This window comes from Dendrobates tinctorius, unplaced genomic scaffold, assembly GCF_039654945.1.
Source record: "Dendrobates tinctorius isolate UK_male_01 unplaced genomic scaffold, ASM3965494v1 ptg000060l, whole genome shotgun sequence".
In the NCBI taxonomy this organism is placed as follows: Eukaryota; Metazoa; Chordata; class Amphibia; order Anura; family Dendrobatidae; genus Dendrobates; species Dendrobates tinctorius.
In genome coordinates, this window is record NW_027361728.1 from 72,118,035 (window position 1) to 72,143,265 (window position 25,231).

Here is a 25,231-nt window from a genome sequence, read left to right on the forward strand (position 1 = left end):
TTCCTTCAAAAACTGTGTGCACGTGTACCTAAAAGAAATGAGGTTTTGATGCTGCTTTGAAGGCAAAGGGTGGTCACGCCAAATATTGATTTTATTTAGATTTTCTTTTGTTCATTCACTTTGCATGTTGTGACTTGATAAAAAATGCTTCTAGTCTTGAAACCATTCTTACTTTGCATCATGTGTTCCACACCTGTCAAACACTTTTGCATGTTACTGTATATACTGTACAACATTCAAATTGCAACAGTAAGAAGGAAAAGTCAGGGAGTTATGGAAATCACAGGATCAATGGACATGTTAATGATATGCAAACAGTTGAAAGATTGAAACAACACTTTCAAATCCTCTTCATTTATTCAGTATCAAGTATGAGCACTACATGCAGTAGCACACACACTTACACACATTTGCTGCTATCATTGAGATTAATATTGGTTGTCTACTGCGCTTATTGCAGGTCGCACAAATTATCCAAATCCGCTGGTTGCAGCTCTCTTTTCAATTGACCACCAATGACGTCCCAAATGGAAGGCAAGTCTGGAGACTCTGCATGGTAGCAAGTTTAGTCCACAAAGGCTGCCCACCGTGGCACAAGCAACATTCGGCCTCGCATTGTGGTGTTCAAAAATGGCTCCTAAACCATACTACTGATTCTACAACCTAATCAATGTAACACAGAGCTGTTTGTGTGCCTGTAATGAAAACTAGAGGGATCTTGCTACTATCTATTATGCCGCCCCACAACATAATCTCAGAAGTAGGACTGGTATGATGTTCTCTCGTAAAGGCTTCTTTATGGCATTGTCTATGAGGTTTGTGTGCCCAAGTGCATTCAGCATGGCAGAGCATTCCTCAGACAACCATTAGTAACCTCAGTGGTATAATGCCAAGGCACCTAAGTGTATGAATTTCATACTTGATACTAAATAAATTAAGATCCTTTGAATTTTTTTTTCCAGTTTTTCATTTACTGCACATAACTATTGTGTCTATTGATCCTGTAATTTCTATTATGCCACAACCTTTCTTTTTTGGTGTTGCAATTTTATAGCTGAGGAGTTCATATAAAGTCTAAATATAAAGTGTGTATATATATATATATATATATATATATATATATATATATACACAGTGTGTGTATATACATATATATATGGCTAGACTTTCAGGAATGACATTACAGCAGTAGTAAAGTACACTATCCATCTTCTCTCCAGGCAAAACTTGTCTAAAGTTTATGAGAAAAAAGCCCTGTGATTTGATAGATGTTCATAGATTGTTCTCATAAATACTGTACTGACTATTCTGAATGGTTGCCCTTTACCGTCTTCCAGCAGTAGAAATTCTGCACTACTTAGTCTAAGGCTCCTGGGACTTTAGCCAAAAACAGAAAAGCACAGCTGAAGGGTAACGCCATTCCATGGGGTCTCCTTTGAATATTATGCAGTCGCCAATCTTTTCTTCTAAATATAGATTGGAACCACCCTATTCCCCTGAGAATTGAGACATGACATCTCATGTATTATCCTTTCCTGAACCCGTATAGTCATCATATATAGGGTATATACATATAGGGTCAGTGACTAACACGGCTAAATCAGTATCTCAGATGATCTCAGGCCTTTAGTGCGCATTGGAACAGATAGTTCTACAAGTAAGTGTCTGAGGAAAGAATTTAGAGCACGATGAAACTGAAACTCCTCATACTCTTATGGACAAGACATAAAAACAATCATAATGAGCCATTATGTCAAAAGTGTAGACATCTGCTTTTATCATTAAAGGAAATGTCTACTTGGCCGTACAGCATTTTACTGTGAGTTTTGTGGCGCTCTTGGCTGCCCGTGTACACTGCCCAGTTGATTGTATTTCTCTAGTCCGCTGTATTTCCGATAGAAGAAATGTATATATCTATTCTATATTTTTGCATATATTTTCTGTTTACATACTTTTTAATTATAAATCTTATCATTCCAACTTATCAACTCTGCAGGAGAACAGGTTGAAATGGATGGATGGATTTTGTTTTTCAAGCCTAGAAATTATGTTACAATCACTGACCATGCAAAAGGCCTATTGTGAAGCTTGTAAAGACACACTGAAGCAAAGGTAGAATGAAATAGGTGGAAGAACAATATCATCAATCTTATGTAAACTGCAGAATAACTCATATTTTTACAAAGTTCAATCTAACATACTATTCTTTTCGGTTTACGAGTCAATTCAGAGGTGCATAGTGTTTCCTGTAGGCATGTATCCGGAGAACCTCCTGACATATACCACTGGTGAGTGCCTCCATCCTATGAAGTTGTTGTATACCCCCCTCTTATCTCCTCTTCCCACAATCGCATACAAGACTCTCTCGCGTACCCCCCCTACTCTGGAACTCTCTACCACAATATATCAGACTCTCGCCTACCATGGAAACCTTCAAAAAGAACCTTAAGACCAACCTCTTCCGACAAGCCTACAACCTGCAGTAACCACCGATCCACTAAACCGCTGCACGACCAGCTCTACCCTCGCCTATTGTATCCTCACCCATCCCTTTTAGATTGTGAGCCCTCGCGGGCAGGATCCTCTCTCAACCTGTACCAGTCGTGACTTGTATTGTTTAAGATTACTGCACTTGTATGTATTATGTATACCCCTCCTCACATGTAAAGCGCCATGGAATAAATGGCGCTATAATAATAATAATACCTATAGGATCTCATGTTACATCAAAATACATGATGCCAATAAACTTTTTTTCTACTGTCTGCCATTCCGTACAGAAGAAAAAGGTTGAAAAGAATAACAGACCAGTGACTGCCAAAAGGACACTCTTATCCTCCATCATGTAAGGCCACGTTCAGATATCAATGACTTTTCTTGGATACAAAAACAAAACAGTTTTCATCAGATTTCCACCAGTTTTTGATCCATGTGTAGGTTTGTACCATCAGAATTTCATCAGTTTTTAACAATAAAAAAAAACAAAATAATGGAAAATACTCAAGCTTCTCTTAATAAGCAGTGAAGAACGGACCGCACACGGATGACCCAAGAATGATGTTCAAGTGCTGTCCGAGTATTTCAAGACCCACAGACTTGAATGAGTGCATTCGATCTGTGATCAGGATTAAAAACAGACATATGAAAACGCACATAGAATATAAAATGGTACATTTTCTATCTGGGAAAGATGGTCACAACTCAAATGAGACAAATGGACATATAGATGAGACCAAAATAAGGGCATATGGACATGTACTTTGAGCTTTGCCACTGCATATGGCAATGTGGCATATGAGTGTTGGCCATCTCTGTAGTACATAACATTTCTGGTGAATACAAGACAATAACAAACATTTATAAACAGTTCACAAGTAAAAAAAATAGTGGGATCCAAACCATGCCATAAGGAGCCAAAAATCAACCACTGTATGGCAGTTTGAGCTCCTCCATTTATGAAAGATCAGTTCTCATCAGTAGTAATACAATTGCTGATTTAGCCATCCATGCCGTAATATTGGCTTACATCACTGTGCACATACAGTCCATAGAGAACCTGCAGGGATGCCCCGTAACAAACAGCCAAACACCAGTCATTAATCTAACACAGCACAGTCTAAACTATACGTCATCGTACATTTACCCTAATGTAAGGCAACAGAAAGCTGATGTCTCAAGATACCCAAGCAGATGTGTCAGTGTAGATGAATTTCAAGCAGCTACTGGCAGAATTCTGAATGCAGCTTTGGAAGTGAATGCAGAAAAGGACAAAGTAAAAAAAGCAATGCTGTTCATTTTCTATATTTAGGCACGAAAATTAAAACGGTCTGAAACAAATAAAGGAAAATTAAAACATGTGGACAGTCATTATTAACAAAGCGCTAGCCAAAATATTTTGCAGCTTATTTTATGACAGTAGAAAATCCTTCGGATGTGAGTTTAGGCCAATACTGGATTATCACTACATTTGAGCCCATGATAAACCCAATGCTATACTTCCATTGCTATACGTCCATTCATCAGAACTGAATCTTATTAATAAAAGCATAGAACATACAAATAGATAATTTCTTAGCTTATCTCCTTTCATGTTTAAAAAGGCCAAAAGTTCTGATGTCTGAGGAAGAAGTCATCTATATATCTCTGACTGGTCGTAGATAGGCCATAAAGGCCATTGAAGTTGTGCTTGGAGAAAGCCAACGTAACACTAAGTGTAAATGTTATTGAAAGGTGAAAAGAGCACAGATGACTACAAACCACAAAGCCTCCCTCTGTTCACTGTGATGGACATGGGTCTTTTTTCATCCATTAGCGCTTCTGAGGTGTTAGTTACCCCAAACAAAACTGCATAAATCTTAGTAAAAAGGTAAGAGTACATCCACATTTATTATACAGTGCTGTGTAAATTAATTGGGACACAGCATTTTTTTAAGTAAAATCGTAAGTTGGTTACCAGTCAGTGATTCAAACCAGTTTTTACTGCTTTGAACAAGCACTCACACCTGTTCAAAGCAGTTAAAACTGGTTTGAATCACTGACTGGTAACCAACTTACGATTTTACTTAAAAAAATGCTGTGTCCCAATTAATTTGCAAAGCACTGTAGATCCTTATCAATATGTAATATAACAACTTGTTAGAATAAACCCCAGTGTGGGGTTAGTAAATATTTGAAAATGTGTGGAAAATCAAGATAGTAGACTAGTAATGAGAGCAGCATATATTTTAAGCAAAGCAAATCTATTAAGGTCAGTTTCTGAGTCTGACTAGCTCTGTGGTTTCCCTAAGCCTTGGTCACAACTTAAAGATACAATACCATCTTCTAATTTGCGACCCAAACTTTTGTGACCCTTGTGTGTGCGTGTGTGTATGTATGTATGTGTGCATGCGAATATGTGTGAACGCATGTGCGTGTGTAAGTATGTGTGCGCGAGTATATTTGTGTACAAGCGTGTGTGTATGTGTGTATATGTGCATGTGTTTATATGTGTGTATTTGTGTGCGCATGCGCGTGTGTATATGTATGTGCATGAGTGAGTGCAGTAGTTATCTGTTTGTATCTAAATATGTAGCTATCTCAATATCTATGTACATGTATCTAATCTCTCTATTCTATCTCACATCTATCATTTTTCTAACTTGCCAGACTTGACTTGAGTAATTACCAGATCATCCAGTAAATTACTGACATAAGGAGCCATATAATAATACCTACGTCAGTGATTTATAGCTGCAGACATGCCCCTACTCATTCTGCTACCTTCTGTGTCATGTTGCTATTAATCTCCTTCCAAGATGTCAACCAGAAACTTTGAGCTCTCACATATAGCACTGCCTTTGAAACTCCACAAACTTGGGTGCAGAATCGGTATACTTAAATATAATATTATGGTTAGCCAAGGGGACTCATTTCTGATACAGTAATGCATTCATTATTTCTCTTATTAACACATATCTGCATGACGCTACAATGTTACATTGTGATAGAATAAGTTTTGCAGCACCGAAAACAAACTTGATTTAATACATTTTAAAAATGAACAACATAGACCAAGGCCATAATCCTATCGGATGATCGTGAGGTTTAATGGCTGATAATTGAGCCAGATAGCGCATACAGCAAGGTTCTATAAAATCTATTAAATGCAGCAGGGACATGGCCTTAATTTTACAACGCACTCGCTGCAGATTTTTTCTGGTCATGTCATTTTGCACACCGCTCATATAAACCATGAGTAATAAACCACAAATATACCAGTTTTTATTCAGCATAATTCCTTCAGATGCAGATACTTTTCCATTTCTGAAATCAAATCAATAAATCACACATAGGCAACAGATCACATTGCAAGTATTAAACGCTGACCTCCAACCATATGACAAAATGCAATGGTGATAGTTTAAGAGAGATGGACAAGATCTGCACACAAGAAAAACTATCATATACATTACCAGCTAGAAAGGCTCTTATCTTGCATTGGATACAGACACTTTTTGGTATATATTTTGCGTATAAATCTGTTTAAACAAAAGGCACACAACCTCCAATTGTTTTCATTAGAAAATTCACTTTGATATTCTGATTTTTCAGCTACAGATTCAAAACAACTTTTGTGCAGTTTGTGCAGTAAATCTATAGCGGGTCGCCAGTCGCTCCCATCGAATGGAGCTAATCTGTTATCCAACCCCCAGCGCTGAAAATCTTCAGCAAAAATCAGATGACCTGACTCTACCATTGATTACACCAGCACATTATAACAATGTTTAGATGAAAATGAATCATTGTGGCTTGTCCTGATGAATAGGTATGATCACTTCGAAACGCATCTGGTCTCCCATTGTATATTGGATTCTCGGCAGCACAGTTTTACATCCACTTTCATCTCCAAGTTTGCTTACGGGATGAAAATTAAGACCTACAGTACATTTACACGTAAAGCTTATCACAAATGAGTTCATTCGTCAGGTGAATTGTTCTTCCGTGCACCACAAAAAATTATAGTTCTCGGCAGCATATTGTCCTGTATAAACAGGATTCGTGCTGCCGAGAACTATGGCAGCCTATGCACGTAGAGCGATGTATTGCAGATCGCTCAGTACGCATCGTTTACCATAGTTGGCCTTTGAAGACAGGCTGTTAAATCACCACCGACTGATCAGTGACTATTTTCTAGTGCCGCTGATCCGTCCGTGTAAACAGACCATTATAGTCTGATTAAGACAGTACATAGGCGTAGCACAGTTAACTTAATCGGGTGTAAGATAATGGATTATGTCATTTGCCATTATGTCCTAATGATTAAATTAGTTAACAGTCACAATCTTCTGCACATCTATGTATGTGTATATACATAGCTCTGGCAAAAATTAAGCGACCACTTCCAAATGTTCAGTTTGTCTGATTTTTCTCTTTATAGGTATATTTTTGAGTAAAATGTAAATTGTTCTTTTAGTCTACAAACTTCTGATAAAATGTCTCCGAATTTCCAAGCAATACATTTTGTATTTTTTTTCTGACAAAGAAAAATGGTCAAAACTAAAAAAAAAACCCAGTGCTTTCAGACCTCAAATAGTGCAAAGAACACAAGTTCATAATCATTTAGAAACATCAATACTAATGTTTTAACTCAGGAAGAGTTCAGAAATCAATATTTTGTGGAACCATGATTTTTAATCACAGCTTTCATGCGTCTTGGTATGCTTTCCACCAGTCTTTCACACTGCTTCTGGGGCAAAAATGTAAGCAGTTCTTCTTTGTTTGATGGCTTGTGACTATCCATCATCCTCTTGATTACATTCCAGAGGTTTTCAATGGGGTTCAGGTCTGGAGAATGGGCTGGCCATGACAGGGTTTAGATGTGATGGTCTCTTAATTTTTGCCAGAGCTGTATATATCAATAAATACATATGTGTATATATATACATATATATATACACATATAGATATATAGATATATTTACTTTTTTATGTATTGAGATATCATTGCATTATTATTTTTTGTCAGATTATACAAGCGGCAATATAATGAGTATAAATTTACCCTGAAGATAGAATGTAATGTTTACTCACTTTCAATGAATCAAAGCAGGCGATTACTCGTCCATTTTCAACTTGGCAGCTTTTTGATGGGTGTGCAAATTTACATTCTGTGTCTGGTCGTGAGCAAGTCCCTCTCTGGAACTCCCGACACACTTCCAATGTTAGCCACTTTGTGTCCCGTATCGGTGCCACGCTAACAGCCATACTTAAAACTTACAGGTAGTTAAAAATAAAAACTTGAAAAAAAAAATAAAAAAGACTTCTCAGATGTAAAGAAATAAAGCCAAACTCCAGTCGTCCTCCTTTTTTTCCGCGTGGCTTTTAAATGGTAAATCTGTGCTGTCTGTGTCTGCATACAGCTGTCCCGCTCTAGCTCTTCACCGACAACTTATAAATAATAGAAAGGATCTTATCTGTAAGGTGAAAATCATTCGGTGCCGAGTATGAGTGCGGAGGCCTGGGACTTCTCTGTGCTCTCAGTTACCCATTTGGAGCTCCGATATTCAGCCCAAAATGCAAGCGTAAAAACGTGGCAGCCCCTGCACTGGCACAAATTTTCCAAACTGCTCTCGGTAAAGTTTTCTCTCCGCACAGCTGAACTGGCAATTGCGTTGGGTTCTGCGGTGGTGTGATTGGTATTGATTAGCTTGGCATATATAGACGCAGCACTGTAGGATAATAATAGAGGTTTCCTGTCTCTCTCTATCCCCTGTGTCTGTCTGTCCTCGATTTCGTCTTACAGAAGCAGATACCTTGTATTTGTTACTATAGACCAATGTATAAGACTAAGGATTTCGATGGCTAAAGGACAGAAATAAGGGGCTGTCTAGATGAGAAGGGTGGCTGGGCTCTCGTTGCAGTGTAGCTGGCAGCAAGCAAGGCAAAAAAGCAGAAACTGCTCTACAAGCGGGTCCAAGCAGCAGAGACGTCAGGAAAGGCACTTCTTAGTACCAACCTGTAGAAAAAACAAACATGTTAGCATTTTAAACCAGCAGCACTTTACTTTCTCCTGCACTCTTTCACCCCCTATCCCATGTGGCTGCAGCGTGGAATCTAAGCTCGCCTGTTCCTCCCCATGCAGAATACTTACAGAGTAGCATATTGCAGCCAGCCATCGTAGATTTATTAAAAAAAGGGGCAGTTTCCCTTGTGAAGCAATGCATGATAGGAAGATAACCAATCACAGATAATGTTGCAGCAATATTCCGGGCAGAAAGCCAATAATGTGGGCTGTCTTATGAAAGGTCGCGCCTGTCAGAAGCTCATTACTATGCAATAAGCAGAGAAAATATCCCTCGTATGTAAAGAACGCGTTTCCACGGAGTGGTCGGACCTGCCCGACCGACGTGCAGCATGCAGTTAATGCGCAGAAATGGGTTATTTTGGAATAAAACAATTCCCTCTTTTTACAAAAAAAGAAAAGGAGGGGGGACGAAAAGAGAAGCTGAAGCGCTTGGAAAATCACTAGATGGAAAAGCAAAGAGCTGCAGATGACTTCCAGGCTGAGGGCTGAGTCCTCTCTGCTGTGCAGCCTCCTCTGCCTTGTGTGCTGCCTGCACTCACTCTGCTGCTACATCTCCACACGAGTAGAGAAGGAAAAGAGGGGGGCTGAGAAATGGTACAGTCTTCCGACCTATCACATTCACTTCCTTCTCCACTACCCGCACTCCTGCCTGTGTTCACAGCCGTGCATTAGTCTGGACTGGAGCTATGCTGTTCACCAAGCACACACTGTCTTACTATACCACAAACTGGCAAGGATACAAACAAAAGCTCTCTATACCGTCACATTAAAAAGAAAAAAAAAACCTTCATACCATGAGAAGTAGAAAGACAGCTATCTGTGAGAGCCCCTCTTCTCCTCCGGGGATCGCCGCTGCTAAATTGTAAATCGTTTACTTGATTCCAGAAATACAATAAACTGTAGCATGCTGGTCCCCTGCCAAAAAGTAGCTGGGTAAAGCCTCCGACATGCCGATGCTGGCCCCTTCATATGCAACCCATTATCAGAACACCCCTGGGCTTCTGGCTGTAAAATGGCATCTTACTTTTAGCATTTTCTAACTCTTCATGACAAAATGGTGATATCTTGCCAGAAGTACTGTACGACCGCGTGGTGGCATCCGCCCTGATTTCAACACACTTTTCTTTTGTTTCACTTCGATGAGACAGACTAGACAACCGAGGAGAAGAGGAAGTAAGACTTTGCTGCTAAGTAATGGACAGTCTGGCCTCACTGAATACAGATTTTACCTCAGAATTGAGAATCTTCATAATGATGGGTCAATTCTGGCAGAGAAGGAAGCAGATTTCTCTGATAATACATATAAAGTCGTTCATTTTCAAGTGTACTATTGATTTATGAAATAAAAATTAAAATGACAGTAACGCTTTAAGAGCTGTAGTATTTCCACATATGTACAACTTCTGGCACACTCTATTACGTGACAGTAAGGCCCCATACACAGTAGATTAATGTCGGCCGAACCCACCGATATCACCAGGTTTGGCCTGTATGGGGCCTCCAACAAGTGATGTCAGCGAAAATAAGGACTCAGTAGGTCTGATTTCGGACAGCCGATCCTTTTGTTCTTGTCGAGATAAGCCTCCTCCAGAGAACTCCGGCCGCAGTTGTAAATTGGAGAACACAGGAGCGCTCGGCAAAGGAAGCACTTCTATGTAAGGAGGTGTTGGGAGAGATGGCTGCCAACCCAACAAACCATCGATCAACCGACAGCTATCTATTGTGTGTGGAGCCCATGAGAGGCATATAAAATATAACAATGAAATAAAATATTTGCAAATTGAGAGTCCTCAGTGTTTGATACCTACTAATGGTTAATTGAAAAGATGGTAACAAATTGCAAGCTTTCCAGACTACTCGGCATGTATTAGTCTAGCCTGATGAAGAGACCTGAGTAGTCTGGAAAGCTTGCAATGTGTTACCATCTTTTCAATTAACCATTAAAAGGTATCAACCACTGAGGACTGTCAATTCTAAATATTTTTCTATCCACTTGCTAACACGGTACAAAGATATACATTTTTCCTGTATCACAATGAAAGTATTCACAGCAAATATCAATGCAAATATTAATAGACAAATGTGCCTGAATTGCAAGATATCAGATAAAAAATACAAATAATCCACATCACAATTAGAAAACACACTGCTGCTCTATATCACTTATCTGTCAGCATCAGCCTAATGACTGCATACAGAACACTTCTTGGACATCACAGCGCCACCACAGGAAAAAAATAAGCGTTACATGTGATCACTGAAATCAATGGGCAGTCTATATACTTCACAGTTATGACAGGTCCTCCACAGTTAAAGACCCTCTAAGCAGCCTCTGTCTCATAAAGGTCCTAAATACTCTATTAATTCGATTATAGGACAACTCTACTATCATCTTTGGAAAGGTTTCCATCCTCTACTCCATATTCACAACTGGAAAATGACTGTAACTGTGTTTAAAATAATGTATTAATTAGCAGGTAAGGAAATAGCAAACCTTTCATCAATGACACTTTGTGTTGCCATTGCATAGGGCACTACTAATCCTAGATTTTACTCTACACTGTATTATTGCGCACACTGTAAGCTTATGAAATGATTCAATTACCCCGCCATCTTTTCTGTGGTATCAGAGATCAGCTAAGCGCCCCATAAGTGCATGCTGGAAAAATAATGCAAACGCCTTCTATAAGATTTACCCTGATGCACACAACTAGGGTTGTAATGGGTGTCCTGAAAACCGATGTGTCATTACCTTTCTAAGCGCTGTTTGTGCAATATCTCACTGTTCTGAAAGAACGCATAACACCGGTCAGTCAAAAAAAGGGGCCTCTGCAGCGTTCAGGACCACAACTGTGTAGCACCATTGATACCATGCAATTAGCTATTCACTAAGCTGTGGCAGTCACATCTGACACGCTGTATGCTAAAGCCAGGGATTTTACTTAATGACACCCAGATGTGCTAAATCCATCCATTCTTTGAAAACGTACAATATTTCCACTCTATTATTATGTCTTTCAGTAGACCATGTATCGACAGAGGTCTGGCATATGATTATTATACATTGGGTACGGAGGGTAAATGTCAGAAAGGTGTCAATCTGAAATAAACCCTGTGACTAGGGTCAATGTGAGCTGTCCCTAGGCACTCAAAGGTGCATTTACACTACATGATTATTGAGAAACAAGCATTTCTAGGATTCGTGCTATTTTAAGAGGCTATTGAATGCCCAACAATCAGAGCAAAACGCTTGCTTCCTTTTTTAAATAATCTTTAAGCTTGCTCAAATATCAGTGTTCTCAGCAGCACGTCGTCTTCCCCTCGGCAGCACATCGTCCTCCCCAGGGGCAGACATATCATTGGTGCAACCTGTGCAGCTGCACAGGGGCCCAAGAGGTGAGGGGGCTCACTTATACCTCCAAAGCAGGTGCAATTTTACATTTTTGGGAGATCTTGGGCTGTATTGTTCTTGCACAAGGGCCCTTTTCTGTCTGTGTCCGCCAGTGGTCCTCCCCTTGGAAGCACTTCGTAGACAGAACAATGTGCTACAGAGAACAATGGTGTCCGGTGTGTACACAATGGTTTTTCTGTACACATCGTAAGCAGTGTTGGCGTGTTTAAACAGGCTAATAAATTCCTGTATATAGAATTAGACCTGGGCTTCTCTAAAGTTTTAGGTTTTGGCTACTCGGACTTTTCGTCGTGCTACTGATTGATTTTACCTGGCAGCTACAATTCACCCAATTGCATACAATCTAATGTATTGCTTTGGACTACAACCACAATTAAATTTGTCATTAATATTTCATAAAAAAAGATGTATTGTATTTTGTTATCGTCCTCGGTAATTACTTATAATGATGAGCATAAATAGCATATGCTTGTAGAACAATAGAACTCTACTTTGCAAAATAATATTTATGAGACGGGCAATTGGTGTTCATTGTTGGATATTAGCGTCTGACACATTGGATTTTGATATGAATTTGAATTTGAATGAAGTGTCATTAATCGTGTGTCATATCTGCTCTATTATGTCTCATGTTTATTACATAGCACAGTTTTGCAATAACCGTACAACGCCTTTCGCTCCAGTTACCTATACTTATTCCAGTATACCATTTATCAATATGAATTATCAATCAGTTTTAGAGCAAATCAAGCCAGACATGTCACTTCAAGCAAGGATCACCAAGCCATGACTTGCCTACTTTGGACACGAAGAGAGGAACAAGGCGAAGAGGAAGACCACCAACATGATGGCTTGATACAAATAAGATAACGGTAGAGAAAACCCTCGTGGACCTGTCTAAGTTTGCCTCCATTTTCCTACATATTGTACATATGAGTGTTCATTCAAAACACGGTTATATGCCATTGGGCCTTATTGAGTTATGAATGTTTTGAATGAACACTCATATCTCTTGGTGGAATTGTTTGTCTTGGGGGGAATAATAGAATTGGACAGGAAAAATCTAACCATTCTGATTCGTGCTTCCACTGATACAATCTTTGAGACTTGGGTCATGCAGACCACAAAATCTCTACATTGTGATGTCTCATACCTGTGGACTGCTTTGCATTGGAATCATACCAATACTGTACAGAACTTGTGAGGTATACATTTATAGGAAGGATCGGGGGAAACGTATTTGTGATATGCAGCTTACAGATCCATACTTTCTTAATATACCATATCTCTAAACTGAACATTTGGTAAACTGTATGGTACAAGACGCTTAACAACCATCAGGAAAAAAAATGTATACTGTGATGGATGACATGGATGAATGGTCTACCTATCACTTAGTGTTTTCCAAAGTCCAGTCCCAAAGTCCAATACTATGACCCCATAGTATTGCACAAGTGACAGCACCTGTCGCAATTTTCTGAAGCCTTGATAATAATTCCACCACTTGTGTAATACTAAGGCCTCTTTCACACATCCGTTTGTCTCCATCAGTCAAAAAACGCCGTTTTGCAAAAAAAAACGGATCCACCACTTTTCTTGGCGGATCTGTTTTTTTTCCCATTGCATTATCGGCGGATCTTGACAGATGGTCATCCATTGGATCCGTTTTTTTACAGATCCGCCAAAATTTTGGCGTCCGCTGACAGGACAGGACGGACAATGAAACGTTTTTTTGGTGGCCAGATCCGCATTTGTACACTGCGCATGCCCGGAAGAATTGCCATTAGCGGAAGTTTAACCCTAAATCCAGTTCTGGCAGCTGAAAAAAAAATTCCTCTCTCTCTCTCCCTCCCTCTCCCTCTCTCTCTCTCTCCTTTTTTCCGGGCACGGGTTCCTTTAAAATTCAGCCTTCGCCGAATCCGTCTAAACAACGGTCCGGTGCCACACGTTCCTGTCAGTCCGCCAACGGATCCGTTTTCCGCCATTTTGGTTGTTAACAACTGATCTGAAAGACGGATGTGTGAAATAGGCCTAAGAAAATCATGAAAAACATGATATGTTGGGGGCCCTTGAGTACTGGGATTTAGGAAACACTGGTGTAAAGTATACCTGTCATTTCGGTTGACTTCAGAATAACTTGTCGTGTGGGTACATAAATGTCTTTGGACATTTTATGACTTGCATCCTGCTTATTTTTAGTGTTTTTTCCCAAGCTTTAGTAGCTATAGCAGCTTCCCTTTATCTATTCCTGTTCCTCACCAGCTTCTTCCTCCATAAACTTTTATAGGCAGCTGCTCTAATAAGATAAATTACAAACTTACTTATTCTTCACTTGTCCTGTTGATTTCTCAAAATAAAAATGACAGCTTATTTTTTCATGGGAAATACATCATTTACCATATTTCGACAGTCCATGCACTCTTTTATCAAGGCCCTGCTATTCTAATGCATTCACAAGTAGTCACTACTTCATCACATCTGATAAGAGATCACTATGTCTAGCTCAAAATTGTATTAAGAAGAATGGATCATCAAGAAAAAGTGAAACAATGTAAACAATTTAAAATAATAATGTGTATGCACATATATATATATATAGAGAGAGAGAGGGAGAGATATATAATTTATCTATGTATCTATTTTTAATGGTATATGTGTCATGATAACCAATTGTAATGCTAGCATGCATTGTGATTGCTGTAATTGTGGGCAGGATCTGCTCGCAAGTGTCTGATGTCACTCTTCCCAACCGCGTGAAATTAAAATGACGCCCCTCACTACCATTCAATAATAACATGCAGTGAAAAAGAACAATTCCTCCATTGTTTTTTTCTTTTTTCGTTTTGTTTAATTAAAAGGGTTGCCCACTACTAGGAAAACCCCTTCTTAAACTACCGTAAAAGTTTGGCCCCGATAAAATAATATAGCCTATTCTGACCTCCAGTGCTGGTGCCATTTCACCGGTGTCAGCATTCAAGGTCCCGGAGCTGTGATGTGAGTGCCGACACTGCGGGAACAGCGCCGGCACGGGAGGTGAGTACAGGCTTTATTATTTTATCAGGGCCAAACATTCAGTTTAAGAAGGGGTTGTCCTAGTAGTGGACAACCCCTTTAAGGTGTTCATTCAAATTCATGGCTGAGTGGCTAGCACTGTGGCTTTGCAGCGCTAGGATCTTTGGGTCCGAATCCCATAAAGAACAACATCTGCAAGGAGCTTGTATGCTCTCCCTGTATTTGCGTGGGTTTCCTGCAGGTTTTCTGTTCTCCTCCTACATTCCAAAACCATACTGATAGGGTATTTAGATTGTGTGCCCCAGTGGAATATGATGGCAATATATAAGTAAGCATATTAAATAAATAATACTATGTTAAAAATAACCGGTAGTCATGATTGCCTGGGTCAGTATGATTACAGAGATACCAGACTTGTATAGGTTTTTTTTTAATGTTCAGAAAAAAATTGAAAAGACAGGACGATTTTTCATTTTGCACTTGCATTTTTCCTCACCTTTCAAGAGCCATGACTTTTTTATTTTTCCAACTACATAGCTGAATTGTCTTGTTTTTTTTGCAAGATGAATTGTACTTTTGAATGACACCAACTATTATACCATGCAATATACTATAAAATAGCAAAAAAAAATTCCAAAAGTGGCAAAATAACAAAAAAACAAATGCCATTCCGCAACAGTTTTTGGAGTTTTGCTTTTATGGCATTTGTTGTGTGGTAAAAAATGACCCAGCTACATGATTCTACAGGTCAATACAATGATACAAAAATTAAATTTATTTTATTCAAATAGTCAAATTAATAGAAAAATATTTGCTTGTGTTGACATTTTCCAAGACCTGTAACTTTTTTCCATTGATCGAGCTGTGTGGGGTCTTGTTTATTGAGTGGCGAGCTGACATTTTTATTTATCCCATTTTGGGGTAGATACATTTCTAATTTCTTATTACATTTTTTGTGGCGTTGGATGGGCTGCAATCCTGCAGTTTTGATTTTTTTTCTCTTTGTAGTTTTTACCTATCGTTAATTGATTATATATTTTGACATTTACAGATGTGAAAATACCACATATGCTTATTGTTTCATTTTTTAAATTTATTTTATATTACTTTTAAGTGGGGAATGATTACAATTTGTGTTTTTTTAACTTTGTAAACATGTTTTTATGATTTTTTAGTAACCTTAGGTACTGTATATACCAAAAATCACAGTTTCCTATGAATGTCAGTCACAGGCTGGGTATCACATGAGTACTGTCAATTCAGTCACAACCCATTGGCACGCCATTGGCACTCATTGGCACGTTATATTACTGCGTAGGCACTAAGAATAGCACACCCCAATGCTGTAAATACTGCTACCTTTGATTGACAGCAATAGGCGTAAATTGGGTGATCGCACTGCTGTTAGAGGCACAAGATGGTTGAATGATACAGCCATCATCTGCTGAGAATGTTGTGGGCTCACCTGCAGAGCCCACCCCATACACCCTCTTCCCACAGGTTCCTTTCCAGTATGGAGCTCTACATTAAGGGGTTAAAAAATGTGGTTTGTAGCATCTTTTCATGAGACCTGGGACACTTTAGTGATGTTTTAGGGCCTGTTTTGTGTGTGGTGTGCTGACTATTGATACCATTTGTAGACTTTATAAATATATGATATTTTGAAAGATTTTTATTTTATTTTATTGGGGAGGTGAGGTAACAAAACAAAACAAAATTCTGGCATTTCTATTTTTCTGTTTATGAGTCTGACATTTACCATAGTGGTTAATTACGGTAATTTTAAATTTGCATACACCAGACTATTACAGATGCGGTGGCGCAATCTATATACAGTATATTTTTTAATTTCTTTATTTTTTATGTGTAAGAATGGGAGAGTGATTCGTTTTTTCCTTTATTTTTTCTTACTTTTTTTTATTCCCCTTAGGAAACTTGATCCACATCCTTGTCTTCATCCAGGAGTGAGAATAGGTCGGGCAGCCTCTCATTGTACTACAAGTACCAGGCTGCCAGATCTGTTTCATTGCTGGAGGACCTTCATGGATACAATGATACCAACCCTTTCTCTGCTATGACCTGTGTCTGCTGTAGTTGATGTGTGTTAGGCCTCTTTCACACATTAGTTTTTTGCCATCAGTCACAATCCGGCAGTTTTAGAAAAAAACGGATCCGGCAAATGATGGCAGACACTATAACAGCTTTTAAAACAGCTTTTAAAAAAGGGCTGGACGATTTTTGTGGGTTATGGTTAAATTAGTGACGAAATGTACAATTGGTGGGGGAAGGTTGATCTTGATGGACCTAGGTAACTATGTAACTAGCTACGAAGAGGCACCAAAATACAGACCACCTGCCCCAAATAGATTCAGACCTGGGACGACACTTCAGAAAAAATGCAGAATACAGATACCAAAATGAATACATAGCCTAAGTAAAACCAGAGAACACAGACTCTATTTGAGACCCCATACTAAATACAGACTCCAGACCAGACATCGGAGTAAACTTAAACCCCAGAGTACTGTAACCAAAGACCCCAGGCCAAACTCCCTAAACTGATGCTGACCTCAGACCAGACCCCAGAATGACAAGTCAGAGAAAAAGCTGTGCAAAATTACAAGAAAAGCTGAGATTGAGATAAAATATCACTAGATGTTCTAAATCAAATTATCGGGAAAAGATGAAGATTGGCAGATGACATTGATACTTTGGTGAAGAAATCTGCCGTTTTGCTCCTCTTTAATCACCCTTTGAAGTTTTTTGCTGAATAGATTTCGGTGCACATGGGCCGGACTGTACAGGGGGTCTTCTCCTGCCTGTGATTCCTTGTCTTCTCCGCCTGTCTCCAGTCTGTGAATGACAGTACATGGCTGACATTTCAAACAAAGGAAGCAGGTCATTCACAGACTTGAGGCAGGTGGAGGGGCGGGAGAATCACAGACAGTGTGGGGATGACCCAGTGTACAGTCCGGCCTCTACACCTGCCTCCAATCTGTGAATAACAGGCCACTGCTGAGATTTCAAAGGGGGCAGGTCATTCACAGACTGGGGCAGGCGTAGGGGTAGGGGCGCTCCCATGTCTAGGTCAGACATACCAGACCTACGCGCGGGAGTACCTCCAAACTATCCTGTTCTAAACGACATTGTGAACAAGACCCAGGTAGGGTCGAAACGCTTTATATATCCTGTTGCATTTCTCCTTGACCTTAAGTGTGTCTACTTCACATCTATGAATAAAACTTCTACTTCATTTTGAAATTAGAGTGTGCAGTGATATTTCTCTACATTGATTCTCGGGATTCCACATCCCGTCTACCAGCACCTCGACTTGCAGACTGTGTGCACGCTAATCCTATCAACCAACCATTAAGAAGGAGCCCTAAAATTACCGAAGTTATGGTAAATCGCAAAAACATACTGTATATACAGTATGCCCTAAAGTAGCTGAATGGTTGCCCCCAATGTACTCCATCCATCGCCCTTGTACATAACCTTGGTAGACAGCTTATTTACTCATATGGTATAATAGTGCAATAGTTAGCGGCCACTCAATGTTATAGGATTACTTCTTTGCTGGTGGTATCTACGCTGAGTTATGGATCACCCTGCTGCCCAAATCCACATTACTTCTTTCATTCCCATAATATGATTCTTATTTAGGTCTTAAAGTTGCTCAGATTTATGTCTGATAATATTCACCTATAATATTATATTCTGGAATATCTGTCCAGATGAAGAAAACTAATTTTACTTAACCTTATGGTAGATACTGAACGGTCTTGCAGAATAGGTGCTTCATTAACTAATCTGCTCTTTAAATCTGAAATTAAATTAAGTCAGAGGACAAGTTCTGCTATCACATTATGCCTGAGTGGCTCTCCAGACTGCACCATTCCTTTTCTTTCATTTTTGTCATTCATTTTGGATGAAGTGAAGGTCACCTATAAGTTTGCAAGAGAAATTGATGCTCCAAAGCAATCAAATGCATTTATTTGCTAAAAATTAAAGGTTATTGCTCAGTGAACGTTGTCAATAAAGTGGATTTAGAATTTAAATATTTATTCTGTTCACAGAGAAAATGCCAGTGAGGTGCGAGGATACTTGTTGTTATCTAAGGGATAATGTGTAAAGCAACGTTTCTTGGCCAATCCATCCATAAAATGCTATTTGTATCTACACAAGCATCTAGAACAGACCTGGGCAAAGTGGGGCCCATGGGCCACATCCGGCCCTCTGGCTGTCTCAGTCTGGCCCGCGGACCGATACAGCCCTGGGGCATTGAATCAGAGGTCCGCTGGCTGCACCATGCCCGCCCACTTGCTGTTTTCATGTGTGCCTCGGCTCTGCGCTGCACCGCTGACTGCATTGGGGAAGGAGGAGCCTTCGGCCACTTCCTCCACCAATCAGTGGGTGAAACAGCTGACGCGATAATGTCATATCATCGCGCCAGCTGGGTACACCAGAGAGCAGGGAGAGAAGCAGAGCACCGGGGAACAGGACCAAGGTGAGTATGTGGTGTTTTTTTTTCTTCTTGTGTATGGGCTGTTTGGGTGTGTATGGGGAAGCTATGGGGGGTGACATGGTGCTGCACACAGGGAGGAGTGACATGGTGCTGCACATAGGGGGAGTGACATGGTGCTGCACATAGGGGGGGCGACATGGTGCTGCACAGAGGGGGAGTGACATGGTGCTGCACAGAGGGGGAGTGACATGGTGCTGCACATAGGGGGGGCGACATGGTGCTGCACAGAGGGGGAGTGACATGGTGCTGCACAGAGGGGGAGTGACATGGTGCTGCACAGAGGGGGAGTGACATGGTGCTGCACATAGGGGGAGTGACATGGTGTTGCACCTAGGGGGAGTGACATGTTGCTGCACATAGGGGGAGTGACATGCTGCATACGAGGGCAACATGTGGCACATGGTGAGGCTATGGGGGCAACACGCTGCACATCGGGAGGCTATGGGGGCGACATGCAGTGTATATAGGGAGACTGTGTGGGGCTCATGCAGTGTATATAGGGAGGCTGTGTGGGGCTCATGCAGTGTATATAGGGAGGCAGTGTGGGACTCATGCAGTATATAGGGAGGCTGTGTGAGACTCATGCAGTGTATATAGGGAGGTTGTGTGGGACTCATGCAGTATATATAGGTTGGCTCTGTGGGACTCATGCAGTATATAGGGAGGCTGTGTGAGACTCATGCAGTGTAAATAGGGAGGCTGTGTGGGGCTCATGCAGTGTATATAGGGAGGCTGTGTGGGGCTCATGCAGTGTATATAGGGAGGCTGTGTGGGGCTCATGCAGTGTATATAGGGAGGCTGTGTGGGGCTCATGCAGTATAAATAGGGAGGCTGCGTGGGACTCATGCAGTATATATAGGGAGGCTGTGTGGGGCTCATGCAGAATATATAGGGAGGCTGTGTGGGGCTCATGCAGTGTATATAGGGAGGCTGTGTGGGGCTCATGCAGTGTATATAGGGAGGCAGTGTCGGACTCATGCAGTATATAGGGAGGCTGTGTGGGGCTAATGCAGAATATATAGGGAGGCTGTGTAGGGCTCATGCAGTGTATATAGGGAGGCTGTGTGGGGCTCATGCAGTGTATATAGGGAGGCTGTGTGGGGTTCATGCAGTATATATAGGGAGGCTGTGTCAGACTCATGCAGTATATGGGGAGGCTGTGTGGGACTCATGCAGTATATATAGGGAGGCAGTGTCGGACTCATGCAGTGTATATAGGGAGGCAGTGTGGGACTCATGCAGTATATAGGGAGGCTGTGTGGGACTCATGCAGTATATATAGGTTGGCTGTGTGGGGCTCATGCAGTGTATATAGGGAGGCAGTGTGGGACTCATGCAGTGTATATAGGGAGGCAGTGTGGGACTCATGCAGTATACAGGGAGGCTGACTGGGACTCATGAAGTATATATAGGGAGGCTGTGTGTGACTCATGCAGTGTATATAGGGAGGCTGTGTGGGGCTCATGCAGTGTATATAGGGAGGCTGTGTGGGACTCATGTAGTGTATATAGGGAAGCTGTGTGGGACTCATGCAGTATATAGGGAGGCTGTGTGGGACTCATGCAGTATATATAGGTTGGCTGTGTGGGGCTCATGCAGTGCATATAGGGAGGCAGTGTGGGACTCATGCAGTGTATATAGAGAGGCAGTGTGGGATTCATGCAGTATATGGGGAGGCTGTGTGGGACTCATGCAGTATATATAGGGAGGCTGTGTGGGATTCATGTAGTGTATATAGGGAGGCTGTGTGGGGCTCATGCAGTGTATATAGGGAGGCTGTGTGGGGCTCATGCAGTGTACATAGGGAGGTTGTGTGGGACTCATGCAGTATATATAGGGAGGCAGTGTGGGGCTCATGCAGTATATATAGGGAGGCTGTGTGGGACTCATGTAGTATTTAGGGAAGCTGACTGGAACTCATGCAGTATATATAGGGAGGCTGTGTGGGACTCATGCAGTGTATATAGGGAGGCTGTGTGGGGCTCATGCAGTGTATATAGGGAGGCTGTGTGGGGCTCATGCAGTGTATATAGGGAGGCTGTGTGGGACTCATGCAGTATATATAGGGAGGCTGTGTGGGACTCATGCAGTGTATATAGGGAGGCTGTGTGGGGCTCATGCAGTGTATATAGGGAGGCTGTGTGGGGCTCATGCAGTGTATATAGGGAGGCTGTGTGGGACTCATGCAGTGTATATAGGGAGGCTGTGTGGGGCTCATGCAGTGTAAATAGGGAGGCTGTGTGGGGCTCATGCAGTATATATAGGGAGGCAGTGTGGGACTCATGCAGTGTATATAAGGAGGCAGTGTGGGACTCATGCAGTATACAGGGAGGCTGACTGGGACTCATGAAGTATATATAGGGAGGCTGTGTGTGACTCATGCAGTGTATATAGGGAGGCTGTGTGGGGCTCATGCAGTGTATATAGGCAGGCTGTGTGGGGCTCATGCAGTGTATATAGGGAGGCTGTGTGGGGCTCATGCAGTGTATATAGGGAGGCTGTGTGGGACTCATGCAGTGTATATAGGGAGGCTGTGTGGGGCTCATGCAGTGTAAATAGGGAGGCTGTGTGGGGCTCATGCAGTATATATAGGGAGGCAGTGTGGGACTCATGCAGTGTATATAGGGAGGCAGTGTGGGACTCATGCAGTATATAGGGAGGCTGACTGGGACTCATGAAGTATACATAGGGAGGCTGTGTGTGACTCATGCAGTGTATATAGGGAGGCTGTGTGGGGCTCATGCAGTATATAGGGAGGCTGTGTGGGGCTCATGCAGTATATATAGGGAGGCTGTGTGGGACTCATGCATTGTATATAGGGAGGCAGTGTGGGACTCATGCAGTGTATATAGGGAAGCTGTGTGGGGCTCATGCAGTATATAGGGAAGCTGTGTGGGACTCATGCAGTGTACATAGGGAGGCTGTGTGGGGCTCATGCAGTAAATATGGGGGAGGCTGTGTGGGGCTCATGTTGTGTATATGGGGGAGGCTGTGTGGGGCTCATGCAGTGTATATGTGGGAGGCTGTATGGGGCTCATGCAGTGTATATGGGGGAGGCTGTGTGGGGTATCATGCAGTATATGGGGAGGCTATGTGGGGCTCATGTCATATATGGGGAGGCTGTGTGAGGCTCATGCAGTGTACATGGGGAGGCTGTGTGGGACTCATGCAGTATATAGGGAGGCTCACTGGGACTCATGCAGTATATATAGGGAGGTTGTGTGGGACTCATGCAGTGTATATAGGGAGGGTGTGTGGGACTCATGCAGTGTATACAGGGAAGCTGTGTGGGACTCATGCAGTATATAGGGAGGCAGTGTGGGACTCATGCAGTATATATAGGGAGGCTGTGTGGGACTCATGCAGTATATATAGGGAGGCTGTGTGGGACTCATGCAGTGTATATAGGGAGGCTGAGTGGGACTCATGCAGTGTATAGGGAGGGTTTGTGGGGCTCATGCAGTATATGGGGAGGCTGTGTGGGACTCATGCAGTATATATAGGGAGGCTGTGTGGGACTCATGCAGTATATATAGGGAGGCTGTGTGGGGCTCATGTAGTGTATATGGGAGGCTGTGTGGGACTCATGCAGTGTATATAGGGAGACTGTGTGGGACTCATGCAATGTATATAAGGAGGCTGTGTGGGGCTCATGCAGTGTATATAGGGAGGCTGTGTGGGGCTCATGCAGTGTATATAGGGAGGCTGTGTGGGGCTCATGCAGTGTATATAGGGAGGCTGCGTGGGGCTCATGCAGAATATATAGGGAAGCTGTGTGGGACTCATGCAGTGTATATAGGGAGGCTGTGTGGGACTCATGCAGTATATATAGGGAGGCTGTGTGGGACTCATGCAGTGTATATAGGGAGGCTGTGTGGGGCTCATGCAGTGTATATAGGGAGGCTGTGTGGGGCTCATGCAGTGTACATAGGGAGGTTTTGTGGGACTCATGCAGTGTATATAGGGAGGCTGTGTGGGGCTCATGCAGTGTATATAGGGAGGCTGTGTGGGGCTCACGCAGTGTATATAGGGAGGCTGTGTGGGGCTCATGCAGTGTATATAGGGAGGCTGTGTGGGACTCATGCAGTATATATAGGGAGGCTGTGTGGGGCTCATGCAGTGTATATAGGGAGGCAGTGTGGGACTCATGCAGTATATAGGGAGGCTGACTGGGACTCATGCATTATATATAGGGAGGCTGTGTGTGACTCATGCAGTGTATATAGGGAGGCTGTGTGGGGCTCATGTAGTATATGGGGAGGCTGTGTGGGATTCATGCAGTATATATAGGGAGGCTGTGTGGGACTCATGCAGTGTATATAGGGAGGCAGTGTGGGACTCATGCAGTGTATATAGGGAAGCTGTGTGGGACTCATGCAGTATATAGGGAAGCTGTGTGGGACTCATGCAGTGTACATAGGGAGGGTGTGTGGGGCTCATGCAGTGTATATGGGGAGGCTGTGTGGGGCTCATGCAGTAAATATGGGGGAGGCTGTGTGGGGCTCATGTTGTGTATATGGGGGAGGCTGTGTGGGGCTCATGCAGTGTATATGTGGGAGGCTATATGGGGCTCATGCAGTAAATATGGGGGAGGCTGTGTGGGGCTCATGTTGTGTATATGGGGGAGGCTGTGTGGGGCTCATGCAGTGTATATGTGGGAGGCTATATGGGGCTCATGCAGTGTATATAGGGAGGCTGTGTGGGGCTCATGCAGTGTATATAGGGAGGCTGCGTGGGGCTCATGCAGAATATATAGGGAAGCTGTGTGGGACTCATGCAGTGTATATAGGGAGGCTGTGTGGGACTCATGCAGTATATATAGGGAGGCTGTGTGGGACTCATGCAGTGTATATAGGGAGGCTGTGTGGGGCTCATGCAGTGTATATAGGGAGGCTGTGTGGGGCTCATGCAGTGTACATAGGGAGGTTTTGTGGGACTCATGCAGTGTATATAGGGAGGCTGTGTGGGGCTCATGCAGTGTATATAGGGAGGCTGTGTGGGGCTCACGCAGTGTATATAGGGAGGCTGTGTGGGGCTCATGCAGTGTATATAGGGAGGCTGTGTGGGACTCATGCAGTATATATAGGGAGGCTGTGTGGGGCTCATGCAGTGTATATAGGGAGGCAGTGTGGGACTCATGCAGTATATAGGGAGGCTGACTGGGACTCATGCATTATATATAGGGAGGCTGTGTGTGACTCATGCAGTGTATATAGGGAGGCTGTGTGGGGCTCATGTAGTATATGGGGAGGCTGTGTGGGATTCATGCAGTATATATAGGGAGGCTGTGTGGGACTCATGCAGTGTATATAGGGAGGCAGTGTGGGACTCATGCAGTGTATATAGGGAAGCTGTGTGGGACTCATGCAGTATATAGGGAAGCTGTGTGGGACTCATGCAGTGTACATAGGGAGGCTGTGTGGGGCTCATGCAGTGTATATGGGGAGGCTGTGTGGGGCTCATGCAGTAAATATGGGGGAGGCTGTGTGGGGCTCATGTTGTGTATATGGGGGAGGCTGTGTGGGGCTCATGCAGTGTATATGTGGGAGGCTATATGGGGCTCATGCAGTAAATATGGGGGAGGCTGTGTGGGGCTCATGTTGTGTATATGGGGGAGGCTGTGTGGGGCTCATGCAGTGTATATGTGGGAGGCTATATGGGGCTCATGCAGTGTATATAGGGAGGCTGTGTGGGGCTCATGCAGTGTATATAGGGAGGC

At 42.4% G+C, this 25,231-nt stretch overlaps 1 protein-coding gene across 11 annotated transcripts in view; it reads right to left on the minus strand.

The window, feature by feature from the left end:
- MBNL1 (muscleblind like splicing regulator 1) overlaps window positions 1–25,231 on the minus strand; it is a 244,668-nt gene that overhangs the window by 180,514 nt on the left and 38,923 nt on the right. For 9 of the 11 annotated variants that reach the window (XM_073579033.1, XM_073579036.1, XM_073579031.1 and 6 more), the window contains exon 2: window positions 7,570–8,494. The exons of 1 other annotated variant lie outside the window; for it this stretch is intronic. In XM_073579033.1, coding sequence (XP_073435134.1) covers window positions 7,570–7,743 — 174 coding nt within the window. In that variant the 5' untranslated portion in view covers window positions 7,744–8,494. Of the gene's footprint in view, window positions 1–7,569; window positions 8,495–8,629; window positions 9,241–25,231 lie in introns of those variants that run through there. One more of the 11 variants, XM_073579032.1, reaches the window with a different exon arrangement.